This window comes from Chanos chanos, chromosome 3 (assembly GCF_902362185.1).
Source record: "Chanos chanos chromosome 3, fChaCha1.1, whole genome shotgun sequence".
NCBI lineage: Eukaryota > Metazoa > Chordata > Actinopteri > Gonorynchiformes > Chanidae > Chanos > Chanos chanos.
Window position 1 is genome coordinate 27,164,418 of NC_044497.1, and position 24,670 is coordinate 27,189,087.

The 24,670-nt window shown below is 44.9% G+C and overlaps 1 protein-coding gene across 1 annotated transcript; it reads left to right on the top strand.

Annotated features, from left to right (window-relative positions):
* The first annotated feature begins 1,840 nt into the window (after window positions 1-1,840).
* znf385a (zinc finger protein 385A) lies at window positions 1,841-23,691 on the top strand. The gene is made up of 6 exons (XM_030769784.1): window positions 1,841-1,930; window positions 8,617-8,727; window positions 13,285-13,456; window positions 22,610-22,794; window positions 23,159-23,279; window positions 23,471-23,691. Exons 1-6 carry the CDS (start codon window positions 1,856-1,858, stop codon window positions 23,689-23,691), a joined length of 885 nt encoding a protein of 294 aa, XP_030625644.1. The 5' UTR covers window positions 1,841-1,855.
* Window positions 23,692-24,670: the final 979 nt, after the last annotated feature.

A 24,670-nucleotide genomic window follows, 5' to 3' on the forward strand; every position in this document is an offset into this window, starting at 1 on the left:
CTCACACGCTTATACTGTCAGTTTGATTTACAATGTGAGCTAGGCCCCAAAAGTGTGCTTTAATTTAATGAGGTAATTATACACTCAGGCAGAAGGCAGACTGGTCCTGATTTATACACACTGGCTGTGGTGCACTGTCACACACACCACACACACACACACATACTCACACACACACTCACACATTTGACTCTTCCACAAGGACAAGCGTGGCTTCCCCACCCCCACCTTCAATGCTGCGCTGCACTGCACCCCCCCAACCCCACCCTCTGTCTCTGGGCCTATGTTGTCACCATTTCTCTGCTATTTCACGGTTGGCATGTGAACTAGCCCAATGGTCCAGTGTCCTCTCTCTCTCTTGCTCTCTCTCTCTCTCTCTCATTGGATGAGCTGTGCATGTACTGCATCATGCCACAATACGGCACGGCACAATGTCAAATACGATGGCATAAGCGTTCTCTCTTTCGCCGGCGGGACTACACGTCTCTTTGTGCCATGTCATAACGCTGGGGTTGAGAGGTCGAATGACCGGATCCTGTCTCGGAGAAAACATTCTCCGAAAACATTCTCCAAGCAAAGGAGAGAAAGGCGTCGCAGCCATCTGGATGCTTCCAAAAGTTCATCATCTGCTGTAAAGGGCATCAATTAGCACACGGGTCACATGAGTTTGTAAAGTGAACAACTGAAGTGGTCTACAAGGAACCAGCAGCACCCACCAGCTATGACTGGCATTCTCTTTCTCTGAATCACCACAAGTCTGTCTGTCTGTCTGTCTCTCTCTCTCTCTCTCTCTCTCTCTCTGACTTCTCTCTTTCTCTCCCCTTCTCTGTGGTGTACGCAGAGTCTTACATGCTGGGAGCGATTTGATAACACAGAAACTCGTCCAGGCCCGGGGCTCACAGATGCAGTAGAAGAGAGAGCAGGAGAAGCAGCTGGGCTCTGGCTGAGGCTGCACATTCACCGAGTTTCACAGATTCCCTTTCAAAATGAGCTCTTTCCATCCACACTCAGCCTGACAGCTGCCACAGAGACGGCCCCAACTCAACCCACAACAAGTCCCAACCAAATGATATGTTTCTTTAAGCAAAGCATCAAAGAAAATACATAGAGAAATAAAGAGAGACAAAAAACCTTGACTGCCAATCTCAAGAGGGGAACGGAAAAAGGCAAAAATTGTTGAGATTAAGGAGGAAGCAGAGAGAGAGAGAGAGAGAGGGAGCGAGAGAGAAGGAGAGCAGGAAGAGATTTAAGACTGGAAGGAACCGAAGGCGAAGAAAATCCAGCTGTGAAATATTAAGCAGCTTAACATAACTGCAGAAGCTGAATGGTAAAGAGTCAGCTCTCTCAAAGTCTCATCCGCCCGGGCTGTGCTGGTAGCAGGGGATAAGAGAAGAGGAGAGAGAGAGCGAGAGAGAGGGGGTGACTTTGACACGGGCTTGGTGACGTAGTTTGGGAGGGGAGCGTTTCGTAAAAGAGAGGCTGGCATCCCGAAGCTGAATTAGTGCTGACAAAAGATGTTTTGTCAACAGGGACACTATTTCAGTCCAATGTCCTTCTCCTCTTCTGTAAACATCCTACCACTATGACAGAGCAATAATAAAAGATGGAACAGAGCTGACGTCCCAAACCATATCTGCATGATTCATTTTTGCAAATATCTTTATCACACTCTTCTGTGAGCTGCATCAAAGTGTTTTTTTTTCTTTTTTTTAGACGAATAGAATAATACATTTTGTATTAAATGTTGATTTGCCTGTTTTCTCTCTCCTCCACGGTGTCCACAGGAAGCATCAACAGGACAGGGGCAGTGCCCACATTTCTGCGGACACCTGCAGTGATCCAGCCCCATTTGGACATGAAGCCATTCCTGCAGTTCCCCATGGAGACACCCCCCCCTCACAGTGTCGGGCTCTTCCACAACTTCAACACGGTGAGTGGAGAGCCCAGGAGGCCAGAGCCTCTTCTTGTTTTCTGAGAACCTCATTTCAGTGCTTTTAAAAGGCACTTGAAATTTCGTCAGACCTTCAGCCGACGCGTGTTTGACTTTAAAAAATGTCAGCCTGATATTAAACCCGCTCATTTGTTGACTTCGTCTCTAACGTCCGCAACATGAGGGCCTCTTCAAAAGGTCTCTGGACCATGTCTGTTTACTTTTATTTGCTGGGATGATTTCAAATGCAGCTGCTTAAAAATGTGTTTTCTGACATCGGCCTGAGTTATGGCTAATCATTTTGATAAGTGACTCAGTCATACTCAGCAGTTTTTCTTCCATGTCTGTGCAATATGTCTCCAAGATAGCACTCTGCAATGCAGATGAGTGTGTTTGGTCAGAAAAAAACTAAAATGATGGAATCCTCCTGTGTGTAAGTGTGTGTGTGTGTGTGTGTATGTATGTATGTATGTATGTATGTATGTATGTATGTGTGTGTGTGTGTGTGTGTGTGTGTGTGTGTGTGTAATTATGTGCGTATGTATGTATATGTGTGTGTGTGTGTGGTTGGGTAGGGGGTGAATTCAGTTTTATGTTAACACCACTCCAGTTTGTTTGTGACTCTAGACCTGAGTGCGTGCACTAGCAATCACTGCCACTGTAAAATATGAAATGCCCTTTGGCAGTGCTTGATAGTGTGGGGAGAAAACATGGCCTTTTAAAGCCAGCTCAATAAATTTGAAAAATACAACTTTCTCTCCAATAAGTCTAAACCCCCCATTTTGAGGCAGGTGAGGTGGCAAAAGCCAAGAAATATTTAAAGATTATGACGAATATGTTCGTATTCATATGATATTAGGGGCAATTCAGCAAGGTGATTGCGCAATGTCTCCATTCTGTTCTGTGGATGATTTGGGTTCAGTGTGACCACGAGTGAAGCTACGCTCTTATGGAGTGAGGCAGTTTAGCTTTGCAACACAGTAAATCTGTACAGTACATAACCCCACAGGGATCATGGGAATATATCTGAGTAACTGACAGTTTAGGAAGAATTAGGGGGGGCAGTTTTTATTCCGGCTGCCCAGTAGATGGGGGTGTTGGAGAAGCTCAGAACACTGGTTCCACGCGGAGAACACTGCCTGTTCTCTCAGGGTACACTGCAGCGTGTGAGTGTGTTGCTGGCTAATGCAACGCTGACATTCACGGACGTCACCTTAAACGGCTATAGATGACAATGCTTTCATCAGGTTTCACTCTTGGATTTAGCTCTAGATCATCCTGAGAACTGTTGCTAATCCAGTGATAGATTTTGAGCTGTCGTTTTAGAAGACAGATTATGTGTTAAGGAAGAAGCTTTAATTTGTGGAAATGAATTATTTGCATTTTTTGCTTTGCTTTTTAAAGTTTCACATCAGACCCTGTATTAACCCATATTGTCTCATACTACATCATCTCTCTACTGGAAAACTCTTCTCAGCTGTGTTAGATGAAGATCTGTGTTCTTCCATAGGTGTCATAAAAATCACAACGTGTGTGCAGTCCTGTGTGAAAGTATCTAAGAATGATCGGTCTTTGAGTCATCGTGGACTGACTCCATGGGGAGTCTGGCGTTCTGTAGGGGGAAGGAATTTGTAAACAACTTTAAGCCCAATTCTCTTGCCTGAGATCCACTTTGCGACGAGGCTTAGTGAAAAGAAGCAGATACAGCTTCAGCGTTGCTATCTCTTTTAGGGCTACACGAGAGAGTGAATTATAGCGACTTGAAAAGCAAAATTGGTCAGCTCTGTTAGAGTCATTGCGAATGGTTTGCATATTTAGTTCCATAGTGTCTGGAATTGGTTGGAGAGCACAGATACAGGTCTTGTCCCCCAAAGTCATTCTGATCCAAACTGTGAAAGATACTAACCCTTTTTTTGGATGTGAGATGTATTTTATCTGTTTGTCAGAGAGTGAAACTGTTTGTTTGTTTGTTTATCATCCCATGTGTTTGAATTGGGTTATGTTTTAAAGCAGAGGTACACATACTCCTGGTTGGTCCTGTGCTACCAGATGGAGGAGTGTTGACTGCTCTGTCCCTCGTGTCTTTGCACTGTGCTACAGACAAACAGAAAGGTGACTTAAGTGAGATTTGCCGTGTACCTGCCTGTCTGCGTGAATCTGCTCGCAGGCGCTGACAGCCTGCATAATTTATATGCAGCAGCTGGGTTTGGTCAGGACAGCCCAGAAGTGCCAATCAGAGTCTTTCTGATGTTGCAGAATCAGGAATTTCCGACTTAAGTCTCTTATCAGGCAGACTGTGCGCCGACTTGTTGCCTTTCACCTGCTGCATCTCTTCAAAAAAAAAATCCTCACCTCGACATACTCGTTCCAAAAATTCTGAAACTACTGTTCCAGCCAATCACCTGACAGCTGCTTCATCCCAATTTTCCACACCACTGTTCAAGGGAGTACTGTAGTTCAATCAAGGATTTCTTGAAGCATTAATTCATTTGAGCTTTACCTCTGGTGACCCCGAGAATGGATAACTTCCAGTTCTTTTTTAAATCTATTAATTTATTTAATTTTTTGTTGTCTTCTTTTTTTTAACATCAGCAAATGCAATGTTTTGAGACTTTGTGTTTTTTAGTTCACTTCCATTAGTACAGCATGAATGTAATAGCACACTTGAGTTGTTGAAGAATGTGTTTGAGGCACTGTGGGGGAGCAGTGGGAGGGCTAGATTCTACATGCTGGGCATGACAGCATTTGAATAAGCAGGGAGGAGGAAAGCGAGAGAGAGAGAGAGAGAAAGAGAGAGGGAGAGAGAGGTTGGGGGGGGCGGAGAGGAGAGAAGAAAGAGGAAAGAGAGGGGGGGGCAGTCTGTGACCCACTCACTACATCTGGACCTATTGAGTGAGTATGTGCATGACAGGCTGTGCATGTCTGTGTGCCTGTGTGTGTGTGTGTGTGTGTGTGTGTGGTGTTTTTGAATGTTTAACACAGAGAGGAGGAAGGACGAAAAGGAAGGAGAAGGACTAAGAGAATATTGGGGGAAAGTGTGCATTAATAAGAGGGAAGGAAGAAACAGAGTGTATCAAATGAAGAATGAAGAGAACGTCAAGCCGGAGCCTGGGTCATAACCCTCAGTGAGGTGTCAATCAAAGGAGACAGGCAGCTCTTTGATGTAGAAAAAGAGAGAGACTGACTTAAAATAGCAATGGTTTCAGCTTAAGACCACATAGCACAGAGAATACAGAAACAGAGGAAGAGAAAGAGAGAGAGAGAGAGAGAGCGCGACAAAGTGAAAGAAGGATAAGTACAGAAGTCTATGTGCTAAGCACACACAAACATAAGTTTGTGTGTACCTAGTGCTTGGCATTACCGTAGTTCTCAGAAAAGGGAGGCAGGAGAGTGTGTGTGAGTGTGTGTGTGTAAATAAGAGAGCAGGTGGTTCAGTGGGACAACGCAGATCACTTCTGGATGAGAGAGAGTCTCTTTCTCTCTCTCTCTCTCTCTCTCTCTCTCTCTCTCTCACACACACACACACACACAGCCGCACGCACAGACACACACACAGTGACAAACACACGGAGACCGATGCAGCTGAAGGCTCCAGGCAGCTCAGGGGATGAAAAGGTGAGTGCAGTTTGGATCTCAAAACAGTGGGGTAACAAAGTACGCTCTTTTATTCATATCGTGGGCACTGGATACTGGACGGTAATCAAAGGAAAATATCAAAAGATGTTTTATCTGGCATGGCTGGGTTTCTGCTTCTTTTGCCAGCATATTCTCAGTGCTTGCACAGGGGGGAGTGTAATTTAGGGCTTTGTGCAGTGTGCTGAAATGCTATGGGTCTTGTGTTAACCGAGAGATTTATTACAAAGACACTTCAACAAGACGTGAGGCAAAGGTTAGTGCATGAACTTATATCATTTCTATATTCATGTCTTTTCTTTGTAAAAAAAAATATTAAAATGCACAGAGTTCCCCAGATGTATTATTTTAAGAGTGGAATATTTTTTGACTTTGGTTTGTGTGGATGATCTTCCAGAGGTGCTTTTCTCTTTATAAGTTTATTATTCATCTCTGAATATAATAAAATATGTTGGCTTTCATCTGGGAGTCAGGCACTGCTAGATTAGATGACTGACTGTAGACTTCTTTGCTTAAGTAAATAGATGTACTGTTGAATGCCAAAAAAGTCAAGACGTTGAGGCGTGTGTAGCCTATAAAGATTAATTTGAATATAAACAACCAATGGAGCAAAACAAATAAAAACCAGGAAGGAACACATGAGACTGTCAGCAACTCCTACAATCTGCACTAGTCTGAAAGGTAGATTATGAAACATGTTTTTGGATTGGTTGGTGTTGCTTTTGTGGATTTACTGTAGTTTTCTCTTGATCAATGAGCGATGGTGACTTCAGCAGTCGAGGGGTGTTTGGGAATGTCAGCTTCATGTTTGTCATTGATGAGAAAAAGGAAAAGGATCACTCAGATGTGGGCTTGGAGAAACCCAGCTGCAGTTTTGTGAGACTTAGATCTGTTTTAGATTCCCTTTCCAAAACTCTGGGCCAACACCCAGTATTTTGGATTTGAGGAATGATCTAAATGATTTAGGCAGGATATTTTTTATGTTTTGTTTTTTTTTTTTTTTCACATTTTCGATTCTGGTAGAGCCTGGTTTTCATCAGCCATACAACCTAAAACCCATCTCTCACCTCTAGTACTTCCTGAACATTCGCTTTCCAGGACAGCCTTTGAAAACATCTCCAACCAAATCTTTCTGCCAGTTTCAGTTGGTGTTAACGGTTGTAGAAGTTGTATGAATGTGTTTCGGCCTGGCGTGTTCTTATTATCAAGCTAAGTGACAGGACCAAGTAAATCCAGTAGAGATTTATGAAGACAAAGGCATAGAACAACATCGTTGCAGCTAATCCGGTGACCGTCTGCCTGTTTGTAGTGTGGACTTTGCACATGGCCTCTGGTGTCAGGACTCGCTGCTCTTTTCAGTGGAGAGGCAGATGAGTATGGGGTCAAGGGGAGAAAGAGTTCCAAATGAGATAAGAGAGAGAAATCTCAGGAAGTCAGGCACTGGGCCTGTTAGCCCACAGATGGTGCGCGTCTATTCTGTCACCCCACTATGGGTCTCAGCCCTCTCTGTCTGTTTACTTCTAATAGTTTGTTGCCTGGATACGATCCCTGTGCAGATTTTCAAATTGTTTTTGTTTGACTGAGGGAATATTCGATTCAGCCCCCAATCCAACCCCCTCTCGTTTCACAGCCAAAAACAGCTGTTTCAGATGGGTGCCGCCAAAGCCTATTGTTTTCAAAGGTCAAAAAGAAGTTTGTGACAATGATGTAAATGAGTCTTTTAAAGGTTAGAGCGACTATAATTGTTAAATAGAAGCAACATCATGAGAGGCAGTAGAAATGTGCTGTACTGTAGATGGTAAATTATGTTGGATGTCTGAGGACTGACCAGGATGTTTACAGTATCGCATTTAGTCTTTGCCGTTTCTTCGTCAAATTGACTCTCCCAGTTTCCCAAAAAACTAACTATTTAATCTCATTTTGATGTGCGTAATCCAAGTTAAAAATCTGAATGCATAATTAACAGGAGGCCAAACTAGACCATTAGCATAATGGCTCTCCTTGGCTGACCTCAGATTATCGTGTAATTCTGATGTACCTTAATCGTGGACGCAGAGCACTCCGCTGACTTAAACACGATGGATCCAAAGTCCTCATTTGAGACCTTGACGGAACGATCTCGCTGGGTGCTTTGCGTCTGAACTGGTTTTTAAGCAGGGGCTTAGCCATTGGCACGCCATTGTGGTGTTCAGACTAGCCAGTTAAATTTATTCCTAAAGCCTAACACCCTTGTTTGATTGACAGCCCAGCTGAAACAATTGAAGTGGTGATGTCATGTGGTTCACCACTAGCAGACCAGACCTGAGTAAAGTGCTAACATTACCCAGGAGTGTGTTTCCCATTCGGTAAACAAATCTGCCCCATCAGAGACATCCACTCATGGCTGCTGTCCTGCTCTCTTTCCTCATGGTTATTTATTTATTTAGTTGTTTGTTTGATTGTTTGTTACTTTTTAAAAAGTGCAATTAGGTGTCATCTCAAAGACATGATGAAACAATTAATTATTTGTTACTTTTTAAAAAGTGTAATTGGGTATCATCTCAAAGACATGATGAAACAATTAACGATGAATCTTGATTATTTGTTCATTTTGAAGCACTGTAAACAATGTCTGTTCTTTAAATGTGGCTTTGTTGTTTGTCAGTGTGCTCATTTTCATGAAAGACATGGTTGGGAACACTATGTAGGAGGCATGTGTTGTCTCTGCTCATTTGTTCAAACTGCTTAATTGTTTATTTGTACTGTAACCGTGAGCAGGGAGGAATTACGACCGTTCCACAAATGTGAGAGAAAGGAGCAGCTCACCTGCTTCTGCTTTCACAGGTGTCCTGAACCTGCCCCTACACACACACACACACACAGCGGCCCTCCTCTCCCATCTCCTCAGCAGGGTGGCATGGCACTCAGAACACCCCATCATAGTGTTTAATGGCACTGCCTGTTACGCCGGCACCCAGCCATGTTGGAGAGTTGAGTTTCATTGCTGATCCTTTCTCTTTTCCTTTCCCTCTCTCCTTCTCTCTCTCCCTCTCCCTCTATCACCTATGTCTCAGATGGACCCCGTTCAGAAGGCAGTAATCAACCACACCTTCGGAGTTCCGTTGGTCAAGACCAAGAGGCCCATCATCTCCTGTAACGTCTGCCAGATCCGGTTTAACTCAGAGGTACAGAACGGAACAGATGGGTTGCCTTCAAGCCTCTGGAATGTTCTGTTTGTCTTGTCTATGTGTTAATGGAAGCATTTGAAAATAAACACACATGTTGTGTATTTCCACGTTGTGTGATTCAGAGATTGTTGTGTTTGGGCATTTCCAGTACCATTTTCATCCCGCTTATCTATCTCTCTAAAGAAAGGCTTCCTCCTGTAACTGGTGTCATTTTTGCTGTGTAGGCTCAGAGTGTGAAATAGGATTTTTTTTCCCTCTTTGATTTCAAAGAGCTTTCCGCATCAAGACAGAGGGCTGATTAAGATCTTTGGTGGCTGGACAATAATTTTACTCAGCCACAGTACTGCTTTTAAGATCCCTAGCTACAGGCACTGGATACCGCAGTCTTTCCCTCTACTTTAGAAGAAATATTTGAATTTCATGGTGCTTTTAAAACAATAGAGACTCTTTTCATTATCTTATCTTCACTCATTTTTTAAAAACATGTAACATGGGCACTGAGCTGCCAAAATGCTTGTTAAGAGATATTTGAGCCCCGGTAAGTTCTAGAAGGAAGCGGAGGGTAGCAGCTGCGTGTCCCAGAGTGCAGTGTGTGTCAGTCTAGGGTGGTTACACCAAAAGGCCCTGATCCCTCTCAGGCACGGGAGTGTCCCACAACACTGTTCTATTTTTATTGAGCAGCACTGTAATCATGGTGTGAATATGGCTTTCTTGGTAGAACGCTATAATCTCGGGGCCCCCGCTCAGCAGATGCATAGCTCACCATAAACCCAAGGCGCAGACAAAAAAAGTGGCCGGGAACGCGGTGGAAATGCCAAGCTGGCCTTTGGTAACGGCCAAATGCCTCTCAAACCCACTGGTAGCAAATGATTTATGAAAGAGAGCAAAGGATACGGCCATGCAGTTTTACGATGGCTTTACGGGTATTATTTTGTCACTGAGAGTCAAATTGGGATGCGGCAGTCATATAGCAAAGCTGTCACATGTCAAATATGTGTCATGTATGTCATAAAAATGTTGCCTATCACTGTCCTATGCTGGATATGCTATATGTGGTATATTTCCCATGCTCCTGTGAGGGGGGTAAAAGTAACTGTGCTGTTCCGGCTTCTATAGGCAGCAGTGGTATGTGCTTTCAGGAGGAAGCCCTCTATTTATGGTCCTGCTTTTTTGACCCCCTCGTCAAACAAGGTTTATGCGCTCTGTTAGCATGCCTGTAAATATTTACGCATGCCGACTAATAAAATACTAAGTGCTTCACCTCTTGGTGGACATCTGTGACAACCAGCAGCAGCCCCCGGTTTGTAAAAGACTCTTATATATAGTTGGAAGACCCTCTGTCTTCAGCCTGTTCACCTCTCCCCACAAAAATATAGATCCACAAACACACAGGAGCTAGAGACACACTCTGCTGCATTTGTGTCATACTTGTGTTGTGTTTATCATTTGGAATAGTTTATACCCTCACTCGAGAGTGATTCTAGAGCGAAGTTCCATCACAGGTTACTGGGGAAAAAGCAAATAAGACTGGGGAAAAGGCAAATATTCTATCCCTCACCACACTTGGCGCTTCGTATATGCTTCCACTGACAGACTGAGGGAATAAATATATGAACAGTTTAACTGGATTAAAAAAAGATTATATTCCACATCAGAGAAATCGCTTCTTCCCGCGATGATCATTCTTTTATAGGCCAATACAAACCATTCTTATTGCATTCTAGTTTTTGATGAACTGTTATTTTAAAGTTCTTTTTGTGTATAACCGTGGGGAGATTAAATTATAATCCCTGCTTTTTCCTTAAGGTAAACATTTGGCGAGGGTTGTATGCACTCTCTTCTCCGCCATTCCCCGAAGAGGAGAACGCTTTTATTCCTTTCAAAAATCCTTTCCCTCTCCCCCCCTACCGTCATCATTTCACGCTCCATTATGGATTCATATATTCCTAATCCTCCTTTCTGATAACGGAGCATATTTACAGTGAGGAAAACTGCAGATTGGGTGCCACTGCTCATCATCCCAAACATTCATCAACCCAGTGGCTCAGAGCTGCCTCTGCTGAGCTGTTGTGCAGTGGTGGGCAGACAGGCTCCAGTGTCCCTGCATCTCTCCCTACCTCTCTCTCTCTCTCTCTCTCTCTCTCCTGGGCATGTGATGGAGGTACAACCTTGCTACTCTGCAGGAATGATGTCACCGCAGTGTCTTACTGCAGTAGGAGGACAGCTGGATGTGTGTCCCCTCCCCCATCTGCATCCGTGCGACAGCGCGAGCCGCAGTCGTGCCCGCCATCTCTAATTTTTTTTTTCTTTGTCATTTGCTGAGAGCTTCTCTGGCAGAGAGAGAAGTTGAAGCCACTTTTGCTGTGTGAGATTTACCCCCTGAAATGGTTGCAGGAAATGAACGGGAAAAACGTTGTAGCTGTATATCGGTATGAAAAGGTTTTCTCTCTTAAGATTTTCTCTGACCTCGTTCTATGCTTCTGCCTCTTTCTGTCCCATATTAGATTCAAAACAGACACACTGTGTCAGTCACTGTCTTCTCTGGTAAAGTAAACTGTGGCTTTACTCTAGCATACATCTAACACTCACACACGGATGATTGTTATCAGGGTGTCAGGGCTTCTTCAGCCACCTTGCCAGCTATGGTGCTTGAATCTGCTATGTTTCTCATTTGTCCAAGGGAATATCGCCCCCCCCCACACACACACACACACGCACACACGCACAAGTGTTCAGTGTTGTCTTTCTTTATCTGCGTCCTTTTTATTCTGTGGGGTTTTTACTCCCATCACCCTCTCTTCCAGCCTATAAACTTCACTGCAGTCCTTCTCTTCAGAATATCATCGACCGCTTGCTCTATTATCCCAGACTTAGTAGTGAAGGTTAGAAAGGCCGGGCTGCGTGAAGTGTCATTCGGAAAGATGGACATCTCTAGTCCCCCCTTGATCCCAGAGATCTCTCTCTGCTACCTCACTACTGGTCCCCCCCCCCATCTCGCTCTCTCACAAACTCTCTCTTTCTCTCTCCCACTCGCTCTGTCTAAGTGTCCTCTGCTCTGATCTCTCTGAGCTTTAGCATGGCACATCCTTAAGACCTTTGGGTTATGATTACAGAGCCTGGCTATATACGTCTCTGTCATCACCAATTACAGTCCTGTGGCCTTGAACAAGGCCTTCCTGCCACCAGTCACGGAGAGTGCCATTCCAACCTCGTTCCTGCCTACTCTGAAGCACCTAACCCTTCTCGCCACCATGTCAGCTCAAGAATGCCTCTCCTACTCCGCTCTCTGGCCATCTTCTCCACTGCGATGCTGCGAGATTTCTTTTGCCACTTTCAGCGCCTGTGGGCAGCTGTCATCACTCTCCCAGGATGTCTCAGAGGGGGCAGCCAACGTTCCCACCATTTAATAATCATCAGCTTGCCCCCACCCCCCCTCAATACAGGGACTGTTTTAGGGCTTTCGTTATTGCTAGGATATCTGTTGGAAACGCTGTGCTCGAAGGCAGATCAGTCACGGAGACGCACGTTGGCAGCCCCTGCTCTGTAATGAGGATGCATACCACAGGCGACAGCTCCTATGCGGACGTCTTTCTCGAAATATCCGCCCCTGCTTCCCTAACCAGAGGTCGAGTCAACAACCCGATGGATGAGTCAACTTATTTTCGCCATGCCGCATATGTCGAATTGTTTTTAGAGATTAAAGAAGACAATAGTCGGCTATTTTGTGCTCTTTTTGGACCTCATTTCACCAAAACCACAACTCCCCTCAACCCTGACAACCAATACAGCTAAATACAACCCTAACATGCAGCCCTGAATTGACTGTTTTCATGTACGTACAATTAAAACATTGTTTTTCCATGGGTGGCTTAAGGCTTTCTCATGAATCAGCTACTGTAGACCAGGAGGCATCTCATGTCTGTAAAGATATACCAAGGTCTTCCATGCATAATGCACGTAATATAGGGTCCAGAGCCGAGGGCTTAAACCGAATAGTCCGGCCGCCTGAGTGGAAAAGATGAGGTGACAGTGTTCTCTGGAGCCTGGTTGCTAAGGTAGGCAAGTGGCCACTGTGTGAGGCACACCTGATGGGTTAAGAGAGTCAGGACTAGAGAGACACCCAGCACTAACCTATGTGGTCAAACCCAGCCCAGACCCGTGGTACTAGACTTGGGTTTCATCAGGTCACCTGTTTACGTACCAGGCTCATATATGATGTAAGTCTGCTGCTGCCTGTCCCGTTGTGAGTATAAGGTGTCACTTAGACTGGCCTGCCTAATTTGGGTAGGTTTCGTTGTCTTTGTGTTGCACAAGATCAGGAACGCGAAGTCGGCAGTGTTCTGCGACAGCTTATCTACGCCGAGTACCTCTCATTGTGTTGTAAATGCCACATTATGTAAGACACTGTTTTCTTTTCCTGCATTCACCATTCACTGAACAAGTCAATGCACAAACTCTCTCTCTCTCTCTCCCTCTGTGTGTGTGTGTTTGTATGTGTGTATATGTGTCTAAGTGTTCAAACAGCAGCTCTGCTCTTCTTTTTTTTGTTATCAGAGTCAAGCAGAGGCCCATTACAAAGGGAACCGCCATGCCAGGAGAGTCAAAGGCATCGAAACCTCCAAGAGTCGTCCCCAGGAGAGCGACAAACCTCCTCCCGGGCCCACCTCATCTCCCTCGCCCCCTGGACCTCCGACGGTCACCCCGGACAGTGACCCCAGCAAAGCTGGTAAGAACCATAAGGAGCTGAAGTTGTATTCTGTTTAAAGGTCTTAGAACAGTTGCACGCTTGCTTCACAAGGTCCTGGCCCAGCTCATCAGAGAATGGCCAAGTCCTTCATGTTAATGTCTTCATGTTATGTTGGTATGATGTTAATGCCATACGGTGGAAAATTCAAAGCCAGCTTTCATCCAGGACTGTAGGTCATATTGACCTCTTCAGTCGGTGTCCTGTTGCTTCTCGTTTCACTCATCTAATGGGCATTTAATGCCCCTCCCCTTGGGGAGCACTAGTGGATCATCATCTGCTCTCTCAAAGGGATATGTTACCACTCCATTAGTAACATACAGCCTACTGAGCTTTGTCTAATGAAGGGATTTTTCATGCAACATTTCCACTGCATATGTGTTTCTCCAGCACAAGCCGGCCAAGCTGTCATAGATTGTTGTAACTTCTTGTCGGATCTGTTATTAGAGATCATGACACTGTTATAACTAACATATCACGGAAGGATTAAACTAACGCTATTTCCCCACAGTCTCTCTCTTGAAAACAAGCTCGGTTAAAATACATTAGACGTTTATCTGGCAGGGCCGTTGAATTTCCATTCTATTACATCTGATTCCTCTGTGTGGTCTGACCTCGCTCCGTTTGAACGAGCCGGTCGTAAACTGCTATCAGAGGAGGTCAATCAGGGATCAGTCAGAGCTGCCCTGACCCCGGTGTCACAGAGGTTACAGAAAAAACGCACGTGGCCCAAATCCTGGAATCCAAGTGTGGCTTTTCCTGCTGAATGGCATGGACGTGACTGGGACGTCATCGGACGGGGGTTCGCGAGTTCTTTGAGAAAGTCTTGGCCAAGGCTTCGAATACCCCCCTCCCATATAGAGTGTGATCTCATATGGGGCGATGTGACTTTTCCCCAGTGGTACCAGAACAATATGACACCTTTGCAACTTTATTTGGAAAGTCCAGCTGATGCGCTTATAGAGATGTAAGCTGCGATATGCGGAATTAGAAGGCCATTTGTCACCGAATCAAAATAAACTTTGGGGGGGCGGGGATGAAAGTGTCGGAGGGACCAAAAGGGTGAGAGAGAGAGAGAGAGAGAGAGAGATTGGTAGAAGGAGAGAGAGAGAGGGATCTGGTGGATGGAGAGAATGGGGAATTTGGAGGATTGAAGATAAAGCTGGGGAGGGATGGCGGGCCAGAACATAACAGCGGAGAACCATCAACCGCTGATCTTTGTTTAATGAAAAGTGATTAGATCTTGGCAGGTTATTTACTTTTCGCATGATGAAAAGGCAGGAAAACTGGATGGAGAGAATGGGATTTGATGTAGAACTCTGTTTGCTGGTCAAAGAGGGCAGGGCTTTTCTCTCAGTCTCTCTGTGTTTTCTCTCCATCCTTCTCTTTCCATTCCCTCACCGACCCTACGCTGGATGGACTCGTAAGGAAAGCTGCTTGACATTTTGGGAAACCTGGATTCCATTCATCCTTTTTAAGACTGACGCAGACTTTGACATGCTCTCCGAGTGGGAGGAATCACAGGCAGATTTGTTAGGCACAGACATGACATTTCATCATTAATTAATGAGTTTGCTTTGCTGCTCTGTACGATTCTTCGCTTTGATACAACTAATTTTATTACATTGTTTTTATTTCATTGTAGTTAGTCCGGTTTTTCTCTTTCTCTTCTAACCAATACCGTTTTAATCCTGTCTCCACCACAGTACACAGAGAGAGGACAGTATCACCGTGGGTTTATATGGCCAGCATGGTTTCTATAGAAACAGGACAGAAAGGACATTTCCACTTTGTGTTTTCCATAGAGGGGAAAAAATGACGGAGAGTACAGTGAGGACAGTATAGCCCTGTATCCCGCTGTGGGCTTTGCCGGACCATGGAGTCCAGCTTACCAAGCGCAGGGGCCGGAACTAATTCCGGAGAGAGAGGAAGCCAAAACAAGCCGTCTGGGGTCTAAATGCGAAACTTGATACATGTGAAAGAATGCTTTTTTCCATCCAAACCCTGCTCCCGTGACCCTGACCCTAGAATGACAGCGGTTAGCTTGTGTATTTCTCCCAAGCAAAAGCCTTTGTTTTGATGCTTTCTCACTATACCAGTTTCACAACACTGCTTCCATGAAGCTGGCTGTCCCGGGAGAAGACACAGCTGGAGCCCCATCTGGCTGCTCCGGGAGCACTGTGTCTGGAGGAGGGACTGCGTGTGTGTGTGTGTGTGTATGTGTGTGCGCGCGTACATATAAAGTATGAGTGTGTTAGTTGAACCAAGTGTGTACTGCAGGAGTACAGGTGCTGTCTGTTAAACAAACTGCAGAATGACCAACTCTGTGTGTGTGTGTGTGTGTCTGATTGGGTGGGAAGATGCAGGGAGAATTCCCACGGTTCATGAGAAACACCACCTCGTAACACTGCGACTGTTATTATTTATTGAAGATTTGCTTTCACGCCTGGCTGCCTCCTGCCAGAGTAAGAGAATACTGAGATCACTGGAGTCACCTTTTTACCAGTACAGAGTTTCAGCTGCTCTACGCCCTGTGCAGGACCTCTGTAACAGAGACAGTTGTAGTCAGAAGTGCTTATTAGTATTCTCTGTGAGGTTATGTGATATGTGTGTGTATATACATGTGTGTGTGTGTGTGTGTGTGTGTGTGTGTGTGTGTGTGTGTGTGTGTGTGTGTAAAATTGTATATATATGTCTATTTGTGGGGCTGCACTGTGCACTAATTCTGTATTGAGAAGAGTGTGTTCTGGGACTGAGACGTGGATAATTGGACTCTGGAGAGGAGGTCTAGTGCCTGGGGACTTGGCAGGGGGAGCTGTGGGGTTTGGCGTGGGCTGGAGGAGGCCCAGTATGCTGTTTACTCCCTCTGCTCTAAACCTCTGCAGACACTCCCTCTGTAATGAGGGGTGCAACTAAAACCAGAGCCATACAACTTCAGAGACCCAGAATCGTTCTCTTTCTCTCTCTCTCTCTCTGTCTCTCTCTCTCTCTCTGTCCATCCAGTCAATTCCCAATTTCACATCTGGCCCACAGCTATGTTTGGAACTATTATTGTGAAGAACTGAATATAGAAACAAATCTCGGAGTTTGTCTTGTCATGTTTCATTGCACATATATCACTCAAAAACACCTCAAACAAAAAATGCTCAGCTAAATCTCATCAAACTGCCCATTGTCACCATCCACTGTGCCAACTGCAGTGGCTACATCGTTACTCTCTCAAATCCCCAGAGTTTATAAAAAGGACAGTTTTTTATGTCACTCACAAACACCATTGGATGTTCCTCCGATGCTTCCAGGAAGACGTTTGTGACTCAGCGTACCGTGTAGGGCCAGAGCGATCAAAACGCAGCCCTCTGCATAATTAATCGCCAGTGGGACTCTTTCGTGCCTCTTGGCACAGGTGTCTGGTTTCCGAGCTCGTTAATCATTAACGAGGAACGAGGAGGAGGAACGAGGCCGACGGGTCAGGGGCTGTTCCCCTCTCCAAAATGACCCTTCATCATCCCATCCTCCAAAAAGGATGAGGGAGGTCTGAATCAGTCCTGCTTTAGCGCTATCACAAAGCTGAAAGGTCTGTATGAATATCAGAATATTAAACAGAACTAAGTGAGAAGTAAGAAAGAATTTTTTTTTGCAGTTCAGAGTGTAATTTGTACAGTGTGCCGTCTTGCCAAAAGTTTGTTCCATACCCACATTTGGTTGTCTGTGTTGTATTTGATTAACGTCACAGTGTAGCATTTGTGAGGTTGTCCCCCCTCTCTCCCTAAGCTGTGTTGTTCAAATATTTATGATGCTTATCAGGTTTTGTTTGGAGAGTGTGCATTTTAAAATCAGCTTGGCCAGGCTGTTTTGGTGCAAACCCCACATACATACATGTTCCTTGAATGGGTGTGAAGGGGAAGAATGTGTAGAGGCTTTAGGTTCAGTGAACATGTCGGGTGTGTAAATGATGACTCTGAAAGGCTGTGTTCCAATGTCTCTCAATCATGAAAATCCCCTATTACGCTCCGTCCGCCTCCTCTCTCTCTCTCTCTCTCTCTCTCTCTCTCTCTCTCTCTCTCTCCTCCCCTCTCCGTAGCTTAACACAAACCACATGCACATGACGGGCAGTGTTATTTCAAAACACACTCCAGCCAAGTACTCAGTCCGCAGCAATCTGATGTATTGTGATAGAGTGTGGGTGGTGTGGAATGTGGATTGGGGTTAACAGACAAGTTGGGGGGGGGGGGGGGGGGGGGGGGGCTGCATTTTAAGTGTGTATGTTGACTGGAAAGGGGCAGCACTGGGAACGTGAGGGTAACGTTCAAAATTTTGCAGGACCACATCATATACAGTATGGCTTGAGTCCATGTCTGGACGTCATCTAGTCCACGCATTCTCCCAGTCCACCATGCCATTCTATCAGCCAATGAATGGATCTCTAAAGGCTGCTCCACCCACTGGGCTCTAAGGGAGAAATGGGGGTATGACATGAGGCAGACCATCCTCCTTCTAAAGAGGGGTTGCCCTGGTACTCCAATGCCACGACCCAGCTGAACTTTTCTGCAAGCCTCTGAAAACCATGCAAGCCTGTGAAGAAAACAGCTCAGACAGATACAGCTGGAAAAAAAAACTGCAAAAGAGCAATCAGCTTGGAAATTTCCAAAGCACAGGAATGAGAGAGAGAGATAGAGAAAGAGAGAGAGAGAGAGAGAGAGAGAGAGAGAGAGAAAGAAAGAGAGAGAGAGAGCTCAGCTCTGAAAGATTGGCGTTTGCTCTGGCATTTTCATCTGCCTTGATAAAAGTGAGGCAGCAGCAGCAGAGGTTGAATGACGATTAAATAAATAAATAAATAAATAAATAAATGAAAAGACATCCGTTGGATGTGATCCACTCATTGTGTTTCTTTTAGTAAAGATTTGGCTTAATGCAGCTCAACTGCAACAGTTATGAAATGGCTGGGCTTTAGAGAAGGCCTCGAGGCAGAAGTGTGTCTAAATGACAAAAGCAAGCTAGATCCCTGAAAGGAAACTGAGCAGTTTAAGTCAATATTTACTTTGCTGCTCTGAAATACTTCTCTGCAGCCCCATAAGACTATAATCTGGGGTTGAATTGTCCCCTGCGTGCCTCCATCTGAACCTCCTGGCCGAGGGAGACGACCCACTGTTTTTACTGAAGGTGACAGGGGAAACTGTAATGCTCTCCACCCAAATTTAGGTGGTCCCTGCTGCACCCCACCCATTGCTTTACGAATACCTCAGGCATTGCACATGAAATTGGCTCCCTGAGCAAAGACAAGCGTGTGTTTGTGCATGTGCATGTGTGTTTGTGTGTGTGTGTGTGTGTTTGTGCATGTGTGTGTGTGTTTGTGTGTGTGTGTGTGTGAGAGAGAAAGTTTATTTGACTGTATCTTTGTTCCTCTGGCTTGACTGTTCCTTCCCTGTCTAATGTAATTACTTGTTTTCTCTTTCTTGGTCGGTTCCCTCTTTCTCTCTCTCTCTCTCTCTCTCTCTCTCTGTCTCTCTCTCTGTCTCTGCTTGGAGTAACACTGCAAAGAGACGGAGAATAAAAAAATCCTGTTTTTGTGCATTAAAAGATAATAAGTCTAATAGGTTAAGATCATATCACGGTGTGAACCCCAAAACATTTCCCTCATGCCCTCGGTCTTGAGAACCCTTCTCACTTTCAGTAGAAATACAGAATAAAAAAGCACACCCAGCAATTAGGAGCTATCCATATAAAACATAAACCCACTATGTGAATGTGGTATTTGCAACAAAGGGTTTGAACTCGTTTTTATTTCGTTCATAAACTCTGCTGTGTAGTATTTGGCCAGTCATTTTAAGGGCAGATTGGTTTGTGGTTGAGGGAAGGAAAAAAAAAAAAGATCGTTGTTGTTGCCCAGTCTCGCATTCCTTTGTAACAACTTTATTGTCAGAAATCCAAAGACACAAAGCACCAGCATCTCTAAGAGCCCACTTTGATCTAAGTTCATTGTTTGTTTCTATTTATTTTTGTTGTTGTTGTTGTTTTAGATGAGACGCGGCCTGTGCAACAGTTGAACGGGCCCTCGGCTGTCTTGGGCCAACTCCCTGTCTCTGCTCCTCCGACACCAGACTCGCCAGGTCCCTCTGCTTGTCCCCTTTTACCCACCCCATCCACCCCTCTCCTGCCCCCTTCCACCTCCTCTTCCCCAGGCTGCGGAGCCTCCACCAACCCTGAGCAGGCAGGGGCAGCAGCCCCAGGGACCCCAGCTGTCACCCCCAGCAACCCAGAGACTGAGGAAGACAAAGCCAAGAAGCTGCTATACTGCTCACTGTGTAAAGTGGCCGTCAACTCACTCTCCCAACTGGAGGCTCATAACAAAGGTATGACTGCCAGCAGACTTAATCTGGACAATCTGAACAATAACCAAATATAAATACATATAACCACAAGTGTAAACCTAATATAAGCCACGTTAACGTAACATTTCTGTCCCATGTGGCAATTCTTATTGAAAATGGGGTGTTTGAAAGTGGTTGGAATTCTAGGGAGTGCACTGAATGCTTAAGCAGAACTCTAGACAACTGTCGCTGATTTTATGTTGCTCCTTTGCATTGACATAAATACCCTAGTTGAACTGCACAAGAGGAAAATGTCGTGTTTGGTTCAAACCTCAAAACAAAATTTGTTCAGTGCTAACAAATGAAATCCATTTGTTTGGTCTTCTAAAACAGATATTCCGTCGCAATAATGTGAAGGTGCTGAAATGGAGGTTTTGAAAAAATGTTTCTCCTCCTCAAATGGGCCGCACATCAGCGTGAACCTTTCCACTAAATGCTATTTAAAGAAATCATTTGCTGAAAAATTCAAGCCCTGTCTTGCGCAGCATATTGCAGAGGTATGCTATGCTTAGCTCGCGGCATCACACATGACTGAGTTGCAGTGGAAGACTAGCAATTATGGTCACTGCCCGAAGACGGTTTTCAACCTCTCAAATCAGTCGCTTGTTTGGGTTGTGGGCTTTCCACACTGTCAATACTGTCACTTTTCAGTCTGTGATATACACAAACCTGTCTCGGTTATAACGTGTTAAATTTGTACACAAAAACCCATTAAGTAGGCTAGAGTTAGCATGTATTTCACTAATGGCTTTTTGCTTTTCACGGCAAATGCTTCGCAGCTCTTTCTGTAGATGTCATGTCATAGAGACTATTCCCCTCTAGCTAGATACTTGTCTTCGTTAATTAAGCAGATTTTTCAAAAATGTTTTTTGAACAGTAAAGAGTATGATAGGTGGGTTTTCCCGAGGATTAGCTTTTAATTTATTGCTAACTTCTGAAAGCTTTCCTTTAACATAAAGAAAGCCGGAAGGGGAGGTGGACGCTCAGAAATCCTCTCTTTGATTGGGAATTCAACATGTGAAGTGTAAATTACTCTGGCTTTTTTTGGCCGGAGGTTAGGCAGTGGGGTTGGAGTAAGATTGAGTTCACTCTGTATTTTTACATTTGTTTTGACACAAAAGCTTCGGCCTCAAACTTCAAACAATGCTTATAATCAGAATCTTCCACTGAGAACAAAACATTAAATAAACATTTTAGTCTAACAAACCTTCCAGTAACAGAATATTCCAATGAATGATGAAGGACTGATCATCATTAAGTAACATTAGCGGCACACGCAATCTGGAAGCAATATTGTCCAGTCCCCACTCCTGCCGGCCAACCTGACACCACCCCCCCCCCCCCCCCCCCCCCCCCCCAAGAAAAGCCAAACTGTGGCCCAGAAATGAAAGCACGTGGCATGCAGATTTTTGCAGATTCAGAGTGGAAATTATGTGAAAAACTGAAGACAGATTCTGGAAGGATTTGATGTTTTCTCATGAAGTGGCTGCCTGATTTCCTGCATCTGTTGCCCAATTTTTGTGTCAATACTTGTGTCATCTGTTTGTTTGGCCTTCGCATCCCATCTACAGATGAATCCCAGACTGAAACAAAGGGAGGGAGACAAATAAACACCAAGGCATATTTTGGCCTCCAAAAAACATTCTCTTACATGCTTCATGGCCTCCCTCCTCAACTCTCCCCATGTAACCTAAACTCCACAAATACTCTCATGGCTAAGGGATTTGGAGACCTCGAGTCGAACTATCGGTCACACAGAGTAGAGGGGGGCTGCCTTTTGTTTGGAGGTGGGAGTGGGAAACAACTGGAATTTTCTTTTCTTTTCTTCTTCTTCTATTTTTTTTTAGAACAAAACATGTAATTAGTTGTAAAGGGGCCCTTTTTCCCTTTCTTTCTTTCTTTTTTTTTTTTTTTGCAGGGCCCTCATTGTGTGAGAATAGTGAAACATATGTTCACATTTTTGTCCTGTTTTCAAGCTTACAGGACAAAAAAAACCCTCAGATATTGAAGGAGAAACATGTGTTATGTTATATTAAAAACTGTTTGGGAATTCAGCTCACCCAGAGGTTTTAAAGACGGCTCATTTTTAAGGAGTTTCTGATATGTGAAGAATGCAGTTTTGCACAACAGCTGTGCCAGTCACTTATCTCTGCACCTCCCCCTTATTATTTTTTAAGAGAGTTTATCAGGTCAGTACAGCTGTAATTCTGGAATTATAGCAGGTCACTGACATGTAAGTGAACCCAAATACCTCTATTAAAGTCCGTAGCCAGATATTCTTTCAGGGTGTATTGCAGTAAAAACGATTTTGTGAGTTCCCATCAGAATGATGATGACATCGGAATCATGGAAGGGAATTTTTCCACTGTCTCTTTCACTGTAGTTGTGCTTCCAGCAGCCAGGCACGAGCGCGATGACGTTGAGCTGCGCTTAAGCGACTGGCTCCCTCTAGTGGTGATTACAGGGCATTGCGGTAGTGCCTTGAAGATGTGCCTTATTAAGCACATGTGTGCTTACTTGTGAGAATATCGTGCTAAGACTGTTGAGAGCCTCTGTCTCCGGCGCTCAGATTTGTCGCTGTCATTTTCTTTCAAGTTGAGACATAGTGAGAATGTAGTCCAGACACAGAACAGATGCTTCCAGACATAGTCCTAATTCAGACCAGAGGTAAAGACCTGCTAATGTTCCTGTGTAAATGTTCTTGGTTGGTTGAACTGGGAGGTGTGTTTCACCTTTCCCTCTCTGTGTCTCATTTCATCCTTGTCAGGCACCAAACACAAAACCATCCTGGAGGCACGGAGTGGACTGGGGCCCATTAAGGCGTACCCACGCTTGGGGCCCAAGCCCAGCGGAGAGCAGGGAAGTGGGGCAACAGACCCCAACACTCAGGAACGCACCTTCCACTGTGAGATCTGCAACGTGCGGGTCAACTCAGAACTGCAGCTCAAACAGGTGAGAGAGAGAGTGAGAGAGGTAAAGAAACAGGCGGTAGGTACCATGAGTAAAGCAGAAACTGGGCTCATGACTGGATCTATGACTCTACCTCTCCCTTATCAAATAACCCAACAAGACCCATCAAATATCCAAGGCGCTCTGAATGTCATATATTCACTATCGACAGTTAGTGCTTGCAAAGACAGTGATATGCACTGGCTCGAGCACTTCCCCTGTTTTTATTTATTTATTTATTTATTTATTTATTTATTTATTTATCTATCTATTTATTTATTTTTTTTAAGTTTGACTAGTAAGTCTCTGTTTGTGGTCTGATGTGGCTCTCAAGGTTTTTTCTGATTGTTTGTCTGTGTCTCTTCAGCACATATCAAGTCGAAGGCACCGGGATGGAGTGGCCGGGAAACCGAACCCCCTGCTCAGTCGGCATAAGAAGCACAGGGGAGCAGACCTCACGGCAAGTCTCTCTCTCTCCTCTCTGATTCCTCTGATGGCCTGAACCCATTTCCAGCTCCTTATCAGCACTGTTATCTGGGTAGAATGTGTTACAGATAGTCATGGAACAGTGATGGACTATTCCATGGAAACTGTTTGTGAAGAGTTTCTGTCATGTATTTCAGAACCATCTGGAACATTCTCGCTTTGACTCAGTCCTGTCTGTCTTTTTAGGATCTCACCAAAGCACTGGGTGCCGGCCTCCTGCCCAATCCCCTGGCTGTTGCCGCGGCGATGGCGGCTGCTGCTTCCTCCAATCCACTCGCTCTCCGCGCAGCAGCACCTGCACCCCATCCGCATCATCATCTCCTGCAGGGCCCACCTCTCAGCCATGCCATCTTAAGACCTGCCCCAGGTCCCATCCGCACCTCGCATGGCCCAATCCTCTTCTCTCCTTACTGACACGCCTCCTCCCACAGTCCCACCCTCCCTCCCCACTGCAGCCAGTCAGGAGCAGCATCTCCAGAAGCACACTGTGAAGAAATCATAAGATTAGGTTAAAATGCCACAACCGTGACTAGCGTTAACTCATCAAGCAACAATCCAATTTAAAAAAAAAAGAAACTTCCAAGAATAATACTCCCTTAACAAATGACAGAGAAGAGGAGGGAGAAGAGGAGAAGACCTGATATCTCTCATTCTCTTTCCATACACCAGCCCTTCCTCCCTATTCAGAGAAACTGAGAGCAATTCAGAAATGGATTGAGAGGAAAATCAAGCAGACAGATATGGTACAAAGTATGCTTTAAAGCTTGGCTACCCTGTACACCAACTTTCTTCCTTCTCTTCAGACATACACTGTGAGGTGATAGAAATTACATAAGAATTATACTCAAGCCAGATCTTCTGGCGTGAAGACGCTTATCTCCCTCGAGGCGCTAGTCAACACACTCACACAACTGCACACACACACACACACACACACACACACAGAGACTGCAACAACTGTTTCTGTATGTACAGTGTTACAGTATGTGTAGGTGTCCCCCCTGTTACCTCTGGTTCAGTCTGTTCTAACTCTGTTCACTTCAAACAAACCCGAAACTAAATCACCCATAGGGTAGCTGCCTCAAAGAGGTCTTTGCTATAATCGACTCGTGCTTTGTGTTAGCTTTGGCCTCTTAAGACATTCTAACTTCCTGTTTCCTCAGAGGGGCTAAAACAGACCACTCCTCTACGGCAGTCTGGAGGCAGTATACAGGGAGTGTTTAGTGTCACACTAGTCTGTGTCAGATTGTGGGGAGAAAACGAGGACCAATGCCATGCTAGGTGACGGAGAAGCTGACACTGGTCCAGGAAAGCTTAGGCCAAGCCAGGGGCTCAGTGCCTGTGTGAAAGAGGCCTGCAGAGTTCTGATTTAAAATAGACTGTACTGTCAAAA

Excerpts from the sequence above, each read along its gene's own strand:
- znf385a (XM_030769784.1), top strand. The coding sequence starts at position 1,856 with ATGAAGCCATTCCTGCAGTTCCCCATGGAGACACCCCCCCCTCACAGT. Across the intron at positions 8,728-13,284 it reads AGATCCGGTTTAACTCAGAG|AGTCAAGCAGAGGCCCATTA; the intron begins GTACAGAACGGA and ends TTTTGTTATCAG. Across the intron at positions 13,457-22,609 it reads CAGTGACCCCAGCAAAGCTG|GCACCAAACACAAAACCATC; the intron begins GTAAGAACCATA and ends CATCCTTGTCAG.